Source organism: Genypterus blacodes, unplaced genomic scaffold (assembly GCF_046128005.1).
Source record: "Genypterus blacodes isolate CSIRO-AG114 ecotype Tasmania unplaced genomic scaffold, CSIRO-AGI_Gbla_v1 ptg000003l_1, whole genome shotgun sequence".
Classification (NCBI taxonomy): domain Eukaryota; kingdom Metazoa; phylum Chordata; class Actinopteri; order Ophidiiformes; family Ophidiidae; genus Genypterus; species Genypterus blacodes.
Window position 1 is genome coordinate 3179344 of NW_027466817.1, and position 18674 is coordinate 3198017.

Below are 18674 nucleotides of genomic sequence, written 5' to 3' on the forward strand. Positions count from 1 at the left end.
TGCAATAGGTTTTTCTTTATTTGCAACAATCTTTATTATCTTTTCCAGTTTTGGATGTGAAAAGAGGCATTAATTTTCTTTAATTAAATATCTTTTTTAATAAAGTAAAGCAAAAAAGTATTTACAAATTTTCAATTAAATTGTAATCAATGACTTGGTTGGATAATTACAAGCACCTTCTGCAGCTGAGGAGAGAGAAATATAAATAAAAGGGAAACGTTCACTTTGTTTCATAGAAGGGGAAAGTTACATGGCATTACATTAACCTTTTTTCTTTGAAAACAAAAACAAAAAAAATCCATCCTATATTTACAGCGCTCCTGAAATGCTTTTCCACTCATGGAAGCAAAAAAAGCCTGTAGGATTTGTACTGTTAAACCTTTTTAACCTTTTCTGTTCAAGTTGATTTTTTTCATGTATTTTTCCTCAAGTTTCCATGACAATATATTTTTTTTCAATACTTCTGGCTCTGCCACGTGCCCTCCTCACTGTGCTCTACCTGTCGCAGCCCAGTTTGTTTCTGAAGCGCAGGAAAAAATAAAACGGACACATGAAGGAGGATGGGTTGGGGGAGGGGCTACAGGGTTGGACGAGGGGTGTCGGGGAAAGTGTCATCACCCCCCAGCAGCAAAAGGTCAAAGTTCGTCACCCCTCTTCTCAGTGACATGTACTCTTGAAGTCCAGAACCGTTAGTTTTTTTCCGGCCTGAAATGTCCTTTTGACAACTCGTTCACTTTTGTATTTTTCATCTTTTTTTTTTTTTTCATAAAAAAACCACTCCAAGCATCCAACACCCAAACAGAAACCAAACTAGCGTCTACATAAGCACGTCATGTAGATCCAAACACTGTGCATTTGACACGACACTGCCGCTGACTGGTGTCGACGCAATAAAGGATGAATTTGTTAAAAAATATAATGTGCACAGCCTCTTAAAGTTTTTTTTATTATATCTGTCATTAAGCAAAGTGTCTTGAATAGTGTTGCGGTTTTAAAACGACATGAACCTTAAAAAAATACTTAAGGAAACAGCATTATGTCATACAGATTGCAACTCTTAGCATTCTCGCTCACATCTATTGTCACTAGTACGCTGCGTTTATTTCAAAAAGGACATTCGGTTGCTCGAGGAAAAACAAGAAATCCAAAATTAAAAGAAAAATCAAAAATAACATGATCGAATGTTCGATCCAGAATACAATCTCTCCCAGTTGAAGAATTTTTTTCTTGCTTTTTTCTGTTTATGCAGAAGGATTTTGCTGATTCAGCGTCGCCTGAATCATCTATGAAACATTCGTTCTCCCGTTGGATCTTTCCAGAATCCCACCACTTTTCCCAGTGGTCCAGGGAGGCCCTAGCTGTTGTCGGACTCATCCTCGGCTTCGCGGAGCCAAGTGAAGAAGGCGGTGACGGACTTGAGGGCCACGCCCTTGCCCGGCTGCTCAGCGAGGTCTTTGCTCGTCTCCCACTTGTAGAAGGCCTCTTCTTTGATCACGTCTTCATCGTAGAGTGTGTCGAAGAACATCCGCAGCAGATCTGAAGGAAGGAGCAGAGAAAATAAGTGTCCCATATCTACACGTCAATTTCAGAAATTTGCACATCATTGCATCGAAAATTGTGACAGAAGTCAAAGTGAAGTCAAAGTGTGTGTACGCCAATGTCAGTTTGAAGTATATTTTGAGAGTATACTTTCACGTTTTGAGGGCCTGAATTGGACTCAGATTTGACATGTCAACATTTTCTGCTGCTCTCTAGCATGATGAATACACATTTTGGATATGACTGTAGCTTTTAGGTGGTGGTTCTAATAGACAACACGTGCTGGTGTCAGTCACTCACTGGCAGGTTGCTCCAGCTCCACCATGAGGGCCTGGAGGGCATAAAGCCCCTGCAGCTCCATTTGCTCGTCCTTCAGGTATTTCTGCAGCATCTTGGCCCTCTGCTTGATCTGCTCACCGTCCACCTTGTGAGGGTTCTCATCTGCAGAGCATCAATTTTTCATTTCAGTTTATAAACTTTAAATACACACAATTGATCCATTCTCACTGAAATTTTCCTTGTATCAGAATTTGTGGTGCTCATTCAAATTCAACCGAGCATTGTATCAAACTTTTACACATCAAATTCAGCTTGGTGATGTCATGATTGGTGTTAGCAGTGTTGGTGCTTAAGTAGACAAATGTGAAGTCGCAAAAACTTACATATCAATATGAAGCCAAACAATTCAAACTGAATTGAAAGTGTAAAACGTGTGGACATCCCCTTCAAAAAGTGATGATGAGGAGGGATGACGGTGTGAGTGACTTACAGATGATTGCTGACTGGCAGATGCTGGTCATCAGTGCTCGGACAAACATGTTGGAGGAGATCTGCTGCTCGTCTAGGTTGGCCTACAGAGAGAAATGTGTTCAGAAACGCAACAATGGGGAGGGAATATGAGGGGGAGGATGTTACAGGAGGGTCGGCAAGAAAGATTAGAGAGCGTGTGTCATTTGTTTGTGTGGAGTTGCGACGAGCTCCATTCCCACAATCGCCTCCAATAACTTAAAGACCACTGAACTAATAGTTCCTCAACCCTGCAACACAAAAGCAGGACTGCGCACCTCAACCCAGTCAAAGACCCTCTGGTTGTCGGCCTTGTCCTTGATCAGTCTGTCCAGCTCCTTGGTCAGCTCTGCAGAGCTCAGCTCCTTTTTGCTATTGTCCGAGTCGTCGCCCAGTGTGAACTCCATATTCTAGTGCAGAAAACAGGCACGTTACACTTCTAACATACTTCATGCTTGACGATGCTCCAAATTCACAATCTGTTTCGCACTCAAATTTCCAGCCCCTCAAGAGATTTGACCTCTCACCTTTTCTGTCACAAACTTGTCGATGTCCTCATCCTCAGGGAGGAAATCTTTCCACCTGAGGCCAGCCTCCCTCCACATGGTGCCGGCCTTCTTATGGCTCTGATGAGGGAGAGCACGTTGTTATTGACTGATAAAGAACTTTGCTGATCCAACACAACATAGATAAGTCATATTAGTTATATTAAGAGATCTTACCAATCCTTTGCAGAGTATGGAGAGGATCTGGACCAGCAGGACTCCAGCTTTTCCCAGGGGGTGCAGAGGTTTTGCAATCTCCCTAAAGGAAGCAAGACATCGTGTTTGAGTGACCTGAAATACACTTTCTCTTGCCCATTCCCCTTTGTAATATGTGAGGCCTGGGACTCACCTAAACAGGTCTCCCATGGGGATGCCTCCCTCCTGGAGCATGGGAGTGATCAGCTCGGCCAGGTACAGCCAGATGTGGGGGATGTCTATGGCCATGTCTTCAGCCACCTCCAGGATTTCGTGAAGCCTGAGGAAACACAAGGGTGCATCAGTTCAAGGATTAAGGGATTATGAGTCCATTTAGACAGTATAACTGACATACTGACACTCAAGCACAAAGACCTGTGTTGTGAATAGCCCTGTACTGACCCTTTGAAGTAATGCTCTGTTGGGAGGATGCTATTTTTAACGAGCTGTTGCAGCAGCAGGCCCAAGTGCTCCCTAGCGATGGTGCTGCGCTCCAGTGTCGACTCCAGTCCGTTTCGCACAAACACAAAGAGCAGAGCAGTGCTATTCATCTCCTGCACACACTGCAGCGCCTCCTGATGGAACAGAGCAGAGACAAACAGGTTATGCCAAGCCAATAAGGCGTGTGTATGTTTACAATCTCTTCCTGCTCTCTCATTGTCTCCCGCATCCTCATTCATCCCTGTCGCTTTGTGATTCACACTGATCAGAGGATGAACCATCAGGTCGTACCTTCATGTCGTTGATATGGAGAAACTCCTCAATAATAGCTGTGGACTTCTTCTCCAACTCTTCCTCAGACAACGCAGGCTTCGTGGGCTGGGGGGGAGGAGGGGTAGCAGCCGTCTCCCGCTTCACTGTTTACACACACAAAATGACCAATATAAGTATTACAACTATTTCCACTGTATACCTGTTGTAGGAACATATACTGCGTGTGTGTGTGTATCTCTTGCTTCTCCCGCAAACCAGGCTTCTGATGAAACAACTAACAAAGTTGGAACATGAAACGCTTATCCTGCTTCTGATCAAACATCAACATATACTACAACGACTACTCTGTGTTGTGTTAATAAAAGGATTCAGATTACGATTGATTTCACAGTGACACAGTGTACATAAGAAAAGTAGTCAAGAGACCAAACCATCTGCGAGTGGATTGTGATGGCATTTTTGTACCAAATATCACTGAGAACAACTCTTAAGCTTTAACAACAATTTGAGGAGAAGGCTTGAGTCTAGATGGAAAACCAAATGTTCGCTTGAGATGTGTACAACACACAGTGAACCCTTAAACACATTCAAAATCAATGATTCTGTTGAACCAACTAATCTGGCTTTAAATCTCCACGTCGTGCCACTTACCGTTCTCTTTGCTCCTGCTGCGCTCTCGGTCATCAGTCATGCTGGCCACCCGGCGGACGGGGTCGCCCGAGCCGCGCAATTCTCTCTCGCGGCTCCGCTCCTCGGTCTCCCGACTAAAGCTGCGCTTGGTCACCTGCAGCCGGTTCCTCTCTCTGTCGCCTGAGCTGGCGTCCCTTCGCTCAAAGCGGTCGTTGGAGCGTTCGGGCCGTTCAAAGCGGTCGCTGCGTTCTCGACTTGAGCTGTTTCTGTAGGGAAAGAAAGAAAGAAAGAAAGAAATGTAATGATGGCAATATTTAGAAACGGTACAAGTGTTCAAAGATTTGCACCAGAGGTCTGCATTCAAATAAGGAACTTAAGTGGTGAGATACTGCTTAAAATTTAAAAAGGATCAAACGGCCTTGACAAGTGACAGGTAATCAGATTTCAGGATGCTGGATCATTTGCTCTCACCTCTGAGGAACACGTCTGTCAGCGTCTAAAGAGGAGCTTGTGGCGGAAGCGGCCTGCTGCAGGGCCGAGAACCGGTTCAGTGTGCTGGTTGCTGGTCTGCCGCCCGTCTCCGCGCCTGAGGAGTTGATTAAAACTGCAATTCAACGTGTGCTACATGTGTAGAAAGCACTTCCAAGATCATTAGGTGCCATTGCTTTGCCAAAGCATTATTGTTGGGAACCTACCAGATTCTGCAGGTTTGGCGGCGGCGCTGCCCCCACTGCTGCCCTTTCCCCAGCTTCCCCATGTGCCTTTCCCACCTGGGGCAAGCAACTGATTGTTGAAGTCAAGAACAGGCGTCTAGTGAAGAAGAAGAAGAAGAAGCATGCCAAATATAATAGTTAAATCAGTGAAATTGGTGTCAATATAATCCTGTGATCTATGCTGCACATTGTCTCCTCTCTTCTACCTTAGTGATTTTGCTAAGGCGAGAGGTGTCGATGGGTCGGTTCTTGGAAATGGGCACTGTGTTCCAGCCCTCGTCCTGGGGAACGTTACCCCGGCCTGGGGTGTGAGAGCCCCCACGGCCCCCAGGACCTGATGAGCCCATCCTGCCGCCTGGACCGCTCATGTCCTTCTTGGAGATGAAGGCTTGCTGAACCTTCATCTGCTCCCTGTGCTCCTCCTGTTGAGCCTCTTTGTGGATCTGGTCAATGGTCTTGGGGCCCTGCTCGCCTCGCCTGGGCACCCAGTTGTTCTTGGGTTGGGAGGGAGGGAGGGAGAGACAGTTAGTACATGGCAGTGGTTGAGCATATGCCTATGAGACGCCAACGGGTACAGCTGCTCTTTTTTTTGACAACCGCCTGCGAATATCTGTTGCTGGCCAATGTAATGAAAAACACACCTGCAGTTTGGCAACTATTGTAGATTTATACAAGTATTGGGGCATTAGCAAATACTTAATGTAGCTTAGATGGTCTTGTTTGCAATCCAGTGTTGTGCTAGTTAAGTGTGTGTACACGGTGTGAGCGTCTTACCCGTCGTAGGTCAATCACATCCTGCAACATGAAGCGGATCCTAGAGGTGGTCTTCCTCTCCTTGATTATTTTCTCCATCTGATGGAAGTACTGGTCCATACGAGGCTGAGGACAACCGTGACAGTGGTGAATTTCTTTCTGTTGCGCAATCACTCAAATTTCAAGCTTTGAAACTCGTCTGACTACACGTTGCGTCTACCTTGGCCTTCTCAAAGTCCAGGTCCTTGCCGATGGTGGACAACAGTCTGCAGAGGCACTCGAGGGACTCCTCGTCGTGGTTCTTGAGCAGCTTTACTATGCAGTCATGCATGATGACCTCTGTCAGCATCTTAAGCTTGAACAGCTCACCAATGAACCTGATGTTGCCCAACGAGCGCCTTCTGGCCTCGTCTTTGGCTTGCCGTAGCTCATCCATGAGCCGCTGCTTGTCCTCCTCCTGTTGGGAAATTGAGGTTAGACATGGATAACTTTACTTGCTTCCCCCTCACCCCACACTATTTGAGGCCGTCCCATACCTTAGCAGCATCCACTTCCTTCTGCTTCCTCTCAAAGATCTCAGCATCGTCCTTATCCTTCTCAAACTCCTTCTGGCAGCGGTTGAGCAGCAGCTTGCGGAAATTCACAGTTACTCCCGGCTTATCTGTAGTTGGGACTTTCAGCTGAGAAGAGCAGGGAAAAGTTTTGTTAGAACACAGTGGGAAGAGACTGGGTGCAAGTTTATCCATGAAATAAAACTCTTAATGCCATCACAAGCAGCCACACTAACTCCATCTGAGTTTTGAGGTTTACTTTTTTGCTTTGGCATTAGAAATCAGTTTTGGAGTCAGAAATTAGTTGTTGTTTTAGTTCCAATGTGAGTTTGGTTCATTTGGTTCCGGAATTAGTCAGACAGACTACAAATAAAATAAACACTTGTGGAAGAAACTAATGTGTATACAGCAGAACTTGAGGGTGAAAATATTTGGTTTAAACTGTATTTTGCCTTTTTAACTGAACGTGATCATGACAGGAAAACACAATTATAGAAAGTTGGAATTATGGTTCAACAATTGGAACTGAGACAATTTCATAGCAAAAAAAAGAGTTGTCACTTACCCCCATAAGGCAGCGACACATGTTAGCATAGGCCACTGAAAAGTTTGGCTCAGAGATGGCCTTCTCAAAGGTCAGATCTATGACTCCTTTCAACCTCTCCTCGGTATCTATGGTCAGGTCGGTCACTTGTTTCATAAGCTGTTGAAATTTCTGAGGGGTCAACTTGTTGAGGATGCTGCGGACCCTTTTGAATAACTCATTGGTCTTGATCTGCTCTGGGTCGGTCTCTTCGCTCTCCTCGGCTGCACGGGTGCGTACCACCTTCTTCCCCGATGGCTTCCAAGCGTTCTCTGCCTTATTCAACTGCACGTCCTCGTTGAGTGACATGCTGGTCATGATGATCTTCCTTGGCTCTTTTCTCTGACCCTGCTGGGAGCGACGAGGACCACCGACACCGATGCCCATACCTGGAGGCTGGGAGGAGGCGAGAGGGAAGGACAAGGACGGCAAAATAGAAGAAGAGAAGTTAAAACAAAACAAACAGAAGAGATACAACTACCATTTCATCCCTAGACTATGATTCTGTAAGTGTAGAGTGTTGTCTTACCGGTCCTCTGCCTCCCACTGGCATGCCAGGCCTGCCAAAGTTGGCATAAGAGGGTGTGAAGTCAGGGCCACAGTTCATCCCTGGCAGACGGCTGGGGTCCAGCTGACGCAGCGGGGTCTTATTAGCCTTAACAAAGACAAACAAGGACCATTAGATGGATGACACATCATAAGTTAAAACAAGGAGGGAGCTAAACTACAATATTCTCCATGATGTTTCCTGTTATTTCATGCTAATGATGCTGCTCGAACAGACAGCAGCAACTTGTAACAACAACAACTTATAAAACGTCTTTTTGTTGTCATTGACCATATAGTGTTAATGGCTGTACCTTGTCTAAGACGACATCACTGATGGCTGGTAGACCCTCGGGTTTGTTCATGCTGGCTGAGCTGAACTGGAAGCCCAGAAGGAACTCTCTGTCGTATATCTTTTTCTCCTCTGGGTCGATGGGCTTCCATTGCTCTGGAAAAGAAAGATCATATATTGATGAGAAATGTTCATGTTGCCTTGCCCTCCACTTTCAACCCAGCCAGAACAATAAAAAGGGAATAGAGTTTCCGAGATGCAACACAGCCAAGTGGTATTGCTGGATGAGCCTAGATTTGTGTCTGATGATATTGCTATGCCTCATAAAGCCCACAAGGTGTCAGATATACTAACACATGTATGTGAAATAGTGACCTCTTTTTGGTTCATGAGTTGTGTCTCACTTCACTAGAAATGTCCCAGTTTACTAATGAATATGGGATCTGTGTTCTGAAGAGTGCATTTCTCTGAAAATTTGAACACAATACGTGAATCTTCTCTCTTTTCTTGAAGCAAACTGACAAAAAGTTCAAACAAGATTCAGCAAAGCTCTGTGTCTAGTAGTATAATAATAAAAAAAAAAGTTCCATGTCACTTCGTGTCTTTGAACTCAACAAGATCAATCTATGAAATCGATAAAATGTGACAAGGCAAACTATAATGTCAAATTGGCTGATGGCCATGGGATTTAAGTTTAAGTAAGATCCCTGTTTCAAAGGAATGCCAGTGAGAATCAGTGAACGAGACCCACCATCTTTGTACTGGTACTTCTTGTCAGTGGTTTCCCCGTCTGGTTGAATGTTCTCAGCATCCAGTTTATCCTCCTTATCCTCCTTGTCCTCCCAGGTCAGGTCTGCCTCCTCTGGGGCAGGAGTGGGGGCGGCGGGTGCCTGGATCTCTGGTGCTGGGGCAGGAGCTGGCTCAGGTTCTGGTGCAGCCTCCACCACCTGCTCCTGGGAAACAGAGGCACAGGATGAAGACAGGCGAGTCAGTAATGGAGGAAATGATTTGCATATAGAATTTCGTCTCCTGAGAATAATTGGAGTGCTTTCCATTATTGTGAAAAGGAAATGCTTCCAACGCACCGAGAGGACATAAACTCATTGAAACAGTTGGAACAGGAGTGGGAACACACACCTCTTTGAAGGCATCAAGAAGGTCTCCCACTGCATCCTTTTTGTTCAGGTCCTTCATCTTTCTCTTTTTCTTTGGCACAGACACAGCAGCTACGAGAAGGAAGGCAATGTCAAAACAAACATCAACAAAGCGATCAAAGCATTGCCTTAGAAGTAGCTTGATGATAGTTGATGGAAGATGGCACAATTACAAACCGTCAAGTTGAACCTGCAAGATTATCAATTTTCATTCAATTCTTATTTATTTAGGTATGTAATTGTTTAATTTATTCTCTATTTGGTGAATGTTTTGGCATATGCTTTTATCATAAAACCTGCTGCGAGTAGTTCACTGACCTTGCATAGTAGATTCTACAAGGGCAGGGGTGACTGTGTGGGCTGGAGGGGTGTCCTCCGTCTCCTCTGCTGAAATCAGGGGAGGAGTTGGTGCTTTTTCTGTGGTATCATCAGCCACGGACACCGTTTCTGGAGGGGATGGCATTTCTTCCTTTGCGACGGGTTGTGCCGTGGGGCCGTCTTCAGTCACTTCCAAGGCGAGTGGAGAAACCGCTTCTTGGACCACAGGCTCTTCAGGTTCTGTGTGCGTGACAGGTGCCGTGGGAACCTCTTGGACAACGGGAGCAGCAGCTGGCTGGACAACGGGAGCAGCAGCTGGCTGGACAACGGGAGCAGCAGCTGGCCGGACAACGGGAGCAGCAGCTGGCTGTTCAACAGTTGCAGGTACGTCCTGGACAGCAGGTGTGGTTGTTGTCTGAGAGATGGCCGTCGATGTTGGTGTGTCTCCTTCCTGGACAACATCAGGCTCAGCAATAGGGCTGTCGTCACGCTCAGCAACGTTGGCGGCAGGGGCCTCAGGGTCTTCGGGGGCGGGCAGCGGCAGACCATTGGGAAGGCAAAGCTCCTCAGGCTGTGCAATGGGAGACTCCACAGGGGCCTCCACAGGACTGGGTGGCAAAATGACTGGAAGGCTTTCTGACTCCTCTGTCACTCCATTACTGGTGGATGGAGGTGCAGGTGGTGTGTCAGATGGGGCAGATGCATCTTCTGCTTCTGCTGACTCCTCTACTTTCATCACCTCCTCCTCCTTTATATCTGTGTCTTGCTTGTCTGTTTTGTCTTGTGTGGAAGATGAAGGTCGAGGGTCAGGGAGTGGTGCAGGGTAGGCAGGCACCTCAGGTGCTGATGGGGGAGGTGGACTTGCTTCTCTGGGAGGTGCATCCATCACGTCAGCAACAGGAGCGCTGGGTGCATGAGTGGGAGTAGTGTCGGGAGGGCTGTCTTCTGGGCAGATGTTGGCATCCACAGACAGAGAGCATGCGGGGGGCTTAGTGTTCGTGTCAGAGGAGGGGGCCTCTGCAGGGCTGGGCTCACCCTTTGAAAGCTCTGGGGTTTTTGATGGAGGTGGGGGTGAAGGCTTTCCTCTGTCTTCTTGGGGAGAGGGAGAAGAAAAGTATTAAACTGCTGATAAGCAATATTTATACTTGACTGTCCTGTTCATTAAGCAGGCAGGCACGTAAGCACACTGTGTAAAATACAGTAAATAACATTTTGAAATGGACTCTCATGTACTTAGGTACTTAGGAAAAAGAGATCTGAAGCTGAATAATAGCCAAAATAAGGAACTGAGGCTGGAAAAAGTTGGTCTGGGTTTTGTTATGCAAGGATCTGATAAGCTCTGGAACCAAGAAATGGAGGAAAAAATAGGAAATATACAAGATTCTTCTTTTTGCAATTTGACTTGTAATAACAAGAAATATTTGGATGTTTAATATCAAAGCCCTCGTGCTGGGTGACCTAAGTGGAATGCAGATTAGGATAATTCCATGTCAAACTGTCCACCTACAGAGTGTGTCTTCAAAGTTTCTAGTTCACGTTTGGCGAAATCAGGAAGGTTAAAGGAGGTTCCCTGGCTGATATATCACCGACAAGCACGTGGCCATGTGTTCTCATGACACTTACCTGGTCGAACCACAGCCGGTGCTGCAGCAGCTGTGACGTTCTCACCGTTGGCCTGGGCCACTCCTGTGCTTTCTGATCCAGATATGGCAGTCTGTTGGAACACATGCACAAGTTCAAACTGAGATATGGCCTTGGGGAAGAGGCCACACAATTCCACTTTGAGCCAGGTCATTTTCCTCTTGAGCAGCAAAAACCCCAGCTTTCCCCATTCACCCCCAGTTGGCTTCAAACACTTCCAGCGACAACCTGTGTTATCCAAGTAGAATTATAATATGTGGACACTTTGAAAAATGTCTTCAATAAATGGATTAAACCTGCTTTCCACACTTCTAGTGGTACTGATCTGTTCACCGACATGTAAATATGAAGTAATTTGCCAGTGCTCACTCCCTCACTGCTTTGGGTTTGCTCACCTGTGGTGGGGTTGGAGTAGAGCCACTTCGGCCCCCTGCCATAATCTCCTCTGTAATGTCCCGGCCTCCTTGGTTAGGATCTCTTATTCTGATCTGTAAGGAAGAGGGGGGAACAGAACACAACCAGGTGTAAAACATTATGTACAAGAGGGAGTGTAGAGAATTTCAATCTGCATCTTCGAGGAAAACACCTGAGAAGTAACACAAACACATGATATAAAAAGAGAAAGAAAGTTTCAGGGTGATCGGAGAACCAGAATGTGATCGGAGGCCCGAATCGCACAGCTCCCATAATGCAACATTTTCGGTGGTCAGCCCTTTCTGCATCCACCCTCTTGCAGTGCTTAGCTAGCTGCTTCTCATTCAATGCTACAAAGCTGCATTTCTCACATTCTGAACATGGAGGCACAGCAAATCCAAACATTAGCTGACACGAAAATACACTGGCTGCATAACTGAGCACGCATCGGCCTCTTAGTCACCGCTCAAACCGTTTGACCGAGCTCGAGTCGAGGTATTAAATGTAACACAAAGTAACCGAATGATTCCGCTGTGGGGGGAAAAAATGCCTCACGAGTTCAAACTGAAAGCACGATCTGACTCCACTCGCAGCTTTTTAGTGAAGACAGACAACTCGGCTCTGCTAATGGCTAGGAGGGGAAAACAGTGAAAATCCAATCACATACTCGCAAGGAGTGCCCATAAATAGCAACCACATGTTTTCTATTCTTTCTTTTCAGGATCTCTCTGGCTCTCCTCTCATACTCAGCAGGGAAGGCAGAGCTGTGATGAAACCGGTATAAGCCAGAATGTTACTAAATAAAGTGACAAGCGCTGCCACGAGACAAGGATCAATCTGTCAAAGTTTAACACTATGCTGGCCCGACACTGCTGCTCTCTTGTTGCTGCCCTGCTGCTCCCCTGTCTATTTTGTGTTTACGACCCACAACGCTGTTGCTTTGCCACTGACCTGTACCCTGGTGCAATCTGTCAGTAAGCAATCTTTCTCACAACGCTGGAAACCCTGTCAGGCCTACCTCATCCTGGGGCTGGAGTAGTGCTGTCAGCCCAGCAGCCTCCTCCTGGTCGGCCCGGGCCTGTCTTTCAACTGCGCAGTGCCGAACAGAGGGAGGAAGTAACGGAGTGTAGTTTTTCCTCGCTATAACTCGCGCACATCCAGTCTGAGATATGTGCCCGGTAGTAAAGGGCAGGGACCTGGCTGTCAGCAAGCTAGCTACTAACTTCTATCACCCCTTTCGCACTGAAGCAGTGAACAGGGAGAGAGAGAGAGAGAGAGAGAGAGAGAGAGGAAAAAAAAAAAGAAAAAAGACAGCGCAAACGGCCTTGTAAAGCTATGGCATTGGAATGTGCACCCCCGCCCACACAGACTAACAGACAGTTAAAGGGGCCAGCAAGTGAGGGAGGGTTTTGCAAGTGAAAAAAAAAAATGCCCCAATGTTATCAAATGAGCTGCAGCGAACACAAGAAACTCCCCCTTTCCCTCATTCTCTCCCTGCACTGCTCTGTCATCCAGCACTCACACTCAAGTCAGCAGGCTCACCCCTTCTGTGACCAGAGAAGGGGGGGGATGGGGGGGGGAGAGAGAGGGGGTTGCCACAGCGGCAAAGGAAAAGGAGGGATGACAGTCGGATAGCCCTTCCGGCTCAGAAGGGGGAGGAGACGAGTGGCCACGTGGAGCTGAAACGCTATGTGCTGACATGTCCTTCACCCCCCCCTCCCCTCCACTTCCCTTCCTCTCTGGCTTTTCTATCTGACATACGGCGAGAATCGAGGAGGGGGGTCGCGGAGGAGAGGGGAAAAAAAGCCAATTTGTGAAGCTCTGGCTTTTGCAAGTCACTGAGAACACAGAGGGCACAAAATGGGTAGATGAAGACGGTTATATAACTCTTCTTCTGCAGAAGCATAACTCCTACATGCAGGAAAAGCCTCTGCCAGCAAAAATAGTTCATTAATTTAGGTTTTTCAGTATTCCAACATGTATAGAGCGAGAATCTAATGTACATTTTCACTTAAGTACAACTACAATAGTGTCAGTATCGCAGCGTACAGTCTGATTGAACTATAATTGTAGCACAACTTCTGTCTGTGCGATCGGACACAAATCTGGACTGCTTAGCTTGTGGCCTGGACATGAACCGAGCTGAGCTAGTTCTGAACCATACATGAAGCGATCTATAAAGTGACCAAACAACCGGAGAGGGCTCGGTGCAGAGGGTTTATGTTGAGTAACCTACATACGTGATTAACCCATAGCTGCTGGAATAGGTCCAACAGGTTTTCAGATTAATATGAGTAAGCATGGCATCGTATGTACTCAAGCTGTTCATTTGAAAGCATCTATTGTGAAATCAGACCACGGGTGAAAAAAAGTAACTATCCATTCACCATTTCTGAGCAAAAGCGCTTTAAGTTTGTTTGAAATGTCAAATGGGATAGCAACCGACAGTCACGCCATATACTATATACCGGATCATCATAACCCGGCCCGAAAGACTCAACTGTATCAGAACTTAAAGGTTCTTACCACAACTCCAAGTCCCTTCCTGCCAAATACATTAGTTCAGAAAAACCTAGAACGCAAGACTTTGATGTCCAAATGCTCTTGTGGCTACAGTGCTAATATTACCCCGACATGGTTATGTGTCCCTTCTATAGTTTAATCGTCTTTACTTCTCAATGGGGTGTGCACGTATGACAAGATACAACAAGTGCACATAGACCTTGAAGTCAGTGTTATGGCACTTGTCGGGACCTATGGGAATGGAGCCAAAGTCCACCACATGCAACCACAGTCACTGATAAGCAGTCAAACTCCCCAAGAGGGAACAAGACATCATATGTTGTGGCAAAAGAACAAGAGCTGAGTCCTACACACTCCCAAAAACCAAGTATGCAAATATGTGGCTGTAAACTGGCAGTTTCTTCGTGAAAATCAAGAACACGGACAGTTGGAGAGCACAGAGAGTGAAAACGAAGACAGCCCCTGCACGAATCAGGTCACAGACAGCAACCGCATTCCAGCCAAGGGCCATTTTAGAGGCTCGAGGAAACACCAGTGCCAGAAGTGGGCAATATGTGCTACAGCGGCTAAGGCTTACATCACAGCGTGTTAAGATCGGGTTCACGACTATCTATTTCAACCAGTGAAGTGAAATTCATATCCAGAGTCCAGAAAGTCTCTGGAATCAGCTGCAGAGAGATTGCGACATCTCTCTATGATTATGTGACTGAAGACTCCTGGACTAAAAACCCCAATACACTCATGTTTCATGCCTGACCTACTTTCACACAAAAATGTTGCACTCTTGGAATGTCGGGTATTTGTTTCATACTTTGGTCAAGTTCCATTAATCCTGAAACTTTTGTTTAGTTCATGATCAGTTAGCCGTCATCACAGCAACCCATAGAGGCCATTTTACCAGTTTATCTTCATTTTGCAATTTGATAATAATTCAACTCGTGGTTCTAAAACTGTGGAACATGGACCACTGAAAGGGATCAAGAGCTCACCCTAGCGCCTAAAAGATATATCTCTGGAAATTTCTGCAATTGATTTTCAATCAATGGAAATTTTGTCATCGTGGAAAATAATTCACAAATATAACTATCAATCACATTAGTTTATCTTCTTTTATTCAATAATTTCACTGTTTGATGAAAACTGCCTACCTGTACCCCATTGCACACGCAGCATACATTCCCTTTATTTGGGGGTCAATATTTAAATTTCAATAGCGAACAGATGCACACACGAGGTGTGGTTGATTTTTGTCCAAAGAGGTTTGCACTTAACACAATTTTCCAACACGAGGCTCGATGTCGAAGACATTCTCCAACCATTGCAGATGCTCAATGGATCTAATCACGTCTAGGTCTAGATTTAAATGTAAATCTATAAATGCACTCCAAGTTTCTGAATCCAAATCGTTATGCTATTAGCGCAAAACTCCAATTTTGTTGTTTTTTGTAAGTACCATAACGATTTAAGATAAGCCAGTCTTTGACCAAAAAAAAGAGACAAAAGTGAAGCAAGTTAAAAAAAAAAGGTTTAGTGGTGGCTCCGTTTAGAAATGTTTATTTGTTATTCATTTATTGTGTAATTTAGCTACGAATAACTATCAGTCATAAATATCAGTTAAGTGGAGTAGGTTCGTCGTTGTAGACTACTGTACCTGTTTGCGTTCCCGTTTGGTGGGGATGTGTTGGGGAGGTTGAGGTGCCGGTTGCTGCTGTTGGGGGGCGGAGTTCATAATGACGGGTGCTGCCTGCACCGACTGGGTGAACTGAGGCTGGGCTGGGTAGTAGGCCCCTGCTGTGGATTAAACAGAGAGGAGAATGTAAACCAACACATACTGACTTAATCCTACAGCCATAACCCGGCACTAACACATCACCCTATTGTGCATAGGCAATGCGATAAGACACATACACACATTTACTATAAACAGCACCCAGCTTTTGTTTACGACATGTAACAGCCCGCATCGCTAATGCTCTGAATCTCCTGTTAGGCTACTTTAAAGCTGCAGTGGTGTTCCATGTGTACTGTCAAGTGATAATGTGCCTTTTTTAAGTTCTAAGTTTCTTACTGCCAGGTAGGTTGGGCATACATTTACAAAAGAGAGAAAAGGAGAATTGACACAATGTAATGACCGTGAAAGACAGAGTCCGAGAAGTCCAACATGAACAAGACTAGTTTGAGTTGAAATGTGAAATGGAAAACAATACACCAGCAATTAGGTGATTATATAATGTCAAACATCTCAACTTATACTATTTCAACTTAACACCAAATATCAGTAAAACAAACAAGACAACAAAAAACAAACTTCAAGACTTGCGACCAAGTCATCAAACGATGCCAACCACTTAACAATGTTCATCTCACTTTATTGCCCTTCATTTGTGTTTGAAGGTTGTAATATAGTTTCAGACCAACTGTTTCATGTATTTTTTTACCAGGCCTTTAGCTCTAATTCCCGAAATGATATATAATTATATCAACAAATCGTACAAGTTCAAACTCCAAACACTAGTACTAATACTGGGCCTTCCCCACTGTGGGCGTATGTACGGATGTCCGCAGTCTCATGGACATGTTTTCGACCCAGAGAGAACCAGTCTCACCCAGTTTACTAAGGCAATAAAGCGTCACGTCTGCCCGCACCAGCCCTGCTTTGAGTGACAGACCTTGATTATGAGATGGAAAATACATTTATTCAGGTATGTAAATCTTAATCGGAAGACAACACCTCTGCATGCCTTTCCTGAGATTTGCAATGACTTGTTTATACGCATCATGGAGAGTCGGATTGATTCCTTCCAAGTATATGGCTTAATGGCATTTCTCCATTTAAATGCAGTAAGAACAAATATTGAGTGCATGTAAACGTACAGACTGTGTGCCATCTGCAGTAAACCTGCATTTCATCACGCTCGTGTGTTTTGCACAAATATATTTTTGTGTTATACTGACATGTATTTGTAGTATCTCTAAATCTCACTTCACGGTGTATCCAACTACATATTTGATCAGACTGCACCTTTATTTGTGGTTATTTAGTTTTTAAACGAGGCAACCACACTGGCAGCTCTGCTGTCGGCCGCTTGCTCCAAAAAAGGGGAATTCTTCCACAAGTTCAAAAAACCTCTATTACTCTCCCCAGTCAATAATGCCAACAAGACATCCAGGTCTTTACTAATATAAACTGGCCTTTTCACCGGCCCGGCTACAGTTCAGAACCAGTAACAACCACTTAACAAACTCACTTCCTTTGTCTCTCTGATGCAAAGAAAGACTGGGGTAAAAAATCCTCAAATTGAAGAGGCCTCCCTTTCAGCCTGGTGGTGGTTAGCTCTCCCTCTGCCTCTCTTCCCCTCTGCATGCATTTCAGTCTAACTGGCATTACTGAGTCTGCATTGTTGACTAGGAGCAGCACAGCCTAAATATAGTCAAAAACCCACACCGACTGGGGAGAGGGAAGGGAGGGAAGAAAGAAGAGAGAAGGACAGAGAGGGAAAAGGGGAGCATGCTTCAAAGCAGAACACCAGAAGACAGAATAAGACCTTTCTTGGGCAGCATCCCAATCCTGTAAGTAAGAGGCTTCAGATACAAATCAAAGAGGAGGAGATGGAAAGAGCATTTAGAGGGGGTCACAAAGAGACTCTGTCTGGACGACACCTACCCTCAGAATCCTCCTGCTCTTGAGACACACGATTCCCCATGCCGAATATCTCCCCGCACAACTGCGTACAGACTGAAAAGGGAGAGGGGGTTTCTCTTCAAACCCCCTCTTAATCTTTCCTGTCCTCTCTACAGGTGCCCTCTCAGAAAGACTTCTTTTAATGCTCAGCCTTCCTTTCCTCCAGCGTGTCTGCATTTGGCTCCTCCCTCTGACCTTCCTAATTCCTCAACTCCCTTTCACTTTTTTCCCCCTCCCTCCCTTTTCCCTCTCCCGCTATGAATGCACCGACAGGAAAGCTATCAGGTTATGCTGCTGGGACAGGCTGCGAGTTGTCCCGCAGACTCCCCTGTTTTTTCACGCTCAACAAGTGAACTGTAATCTTTTAAAGTGGCCGGAGCCTACGACACAGAGGGTGGAGTGTGTGCATACTGTGTGAGGTGGGGACTTGCAGTGTGGGAGGGGGGGTTAACATATCCTCTCAAAATACTCCGTCAGCACACCAGAGGCCGTGTGTGTGTGTGTGTGTGTGTGTGTGTGTGTGTTTACCTAACAGAAAGGACTCAGGTGGTTAGCAAGATTGCGCCACTTAGAGGCCTGGAGCGGTCTGTTCGGACATGTTATTCCACTATTGCTTCAATGTAAACTTGCCCAATTTCCAGAAACACAGCTGAACCCCATTTCATGCCACTATGACTGGAACTGAGCTTTGCCCTTCAGGAACATACATATATGGTAGTGAAGCCCGAATGACATATTTGGTTGGACAGAATCATTGCCGGAAGCTGAGGGCCACGTCTTTACGTCCTATGACCAGTTTGTCATGACAAGCCATGTGATTTGGCAAAATGACAAATTATAAAATTATAGTGAGTCAAACATGAGTGAAAAAAAAGAAGAAAGAAAAAGGATCTACTCCAAAGCCGTCTTGTGCTACCAGCTGTGGTGGTAGTAATCATTTTGCAGATAAAAACTTGATCAAACTGTAAAAACAACAGACCAGACAATTTAGATTGGAGCTGGAATGAGCATTTCATGGCTCATATGAAGCCAGTTTTCACCTTAAAGATCAGTTTGCCCAACGTTTCCCAGCATATAGCTCGCTTCATGAGATCA

At 45.5% G+C, this 18674-nt stretch overlaps 1 protein-coding gene across 6 annotated transcripts in view; it reads right to left on the reverse strand.

Annotated features, from left to right (window-relative positions):
* The window catches only part of LOC142993689 (eukaryotic translation initiation factor 4 gamma 1-like), a 31123-nt gene continuing 12449 nt past the window's right edge, over positions 1-18674 (reverse strand). For 2 of the 6 annotated variants that reach the window (XM_076144414.1, XM_076144412.1), the window contains 25 exons: positions 15549-15688; positions 11356-11448; positions 10943-11033; positions 9320-10411; positions 8985-9073; positions 8599-8800; positions 7870-8003; positions 7539-7664; positions 6992-7405; positions 6412-6555; positions 6096-6332; positions 5897-6001; positions 5329-5616; positions 5105-5219; positions 4881-4995; positions 4431-4675; positions 3798-3922; positions 3468-3640; positions 3220-3345; positions 3048-3129; positions 2853-2951; positions 2604-2735; positions 2309-2390; positions 1840-1980; positions 1-1536 (listed from right to left, as the gene is read on the reverse strand). In XM_076144414.1, the coding sequence (XP_076000529.1) occupies positions 1355-1536; positions 1840-1980; positions 2309-2390; positions 2604-2735; positions 2853-2951; positions 3048-3129; positions 3220-3345; positions 3468-3640; positions 3798-3922; positions 4431-4675; positions 4881-4995; positions 5105-5219; positions 5329-5616; positions 5897-6001; positions 6096-6332; positions 6412-6555; positions 6992-7405; positions 7539-7664; positions 7870-8003; positions 8599-8800; positions 8985-9073; positions 9320-10411; positions 10943-11033; positions 11356-11448; positions 15549-15688 (4772 nt within the window). In that variant the 3' untranslated portion in view covers positions 1-1354. Of the gene's footprint in view, positions 1537-1839; positions 1981-2308; positions 2391-2603; positions 2736-2852; positions 2952-3047; positions 3130-3219; positions 3346-3467; positions 3641-3797; positions 3923-4430; positions 4676-4880; positions 4996-5104; positions 5220-5328; positions 5617-5896; positions 6002-6095; positions 6333-6411; positions 6556-6991; positions 7406-7538; positions 7665-7869; positions 8004-8598; positions 8801-8984; positions 9074-9319; positions 10412-10942; positions 11034-11355; positions 11449-12392; positions 12634-15548; positions 15689-17561; positions 17800-18674 lie in introns of those variants that run through there. The other 4 variants (XM_076144417.1, XM_076144416.1, XM_076144413.1 and 1 more) reach the window with 4 other exon arrangements.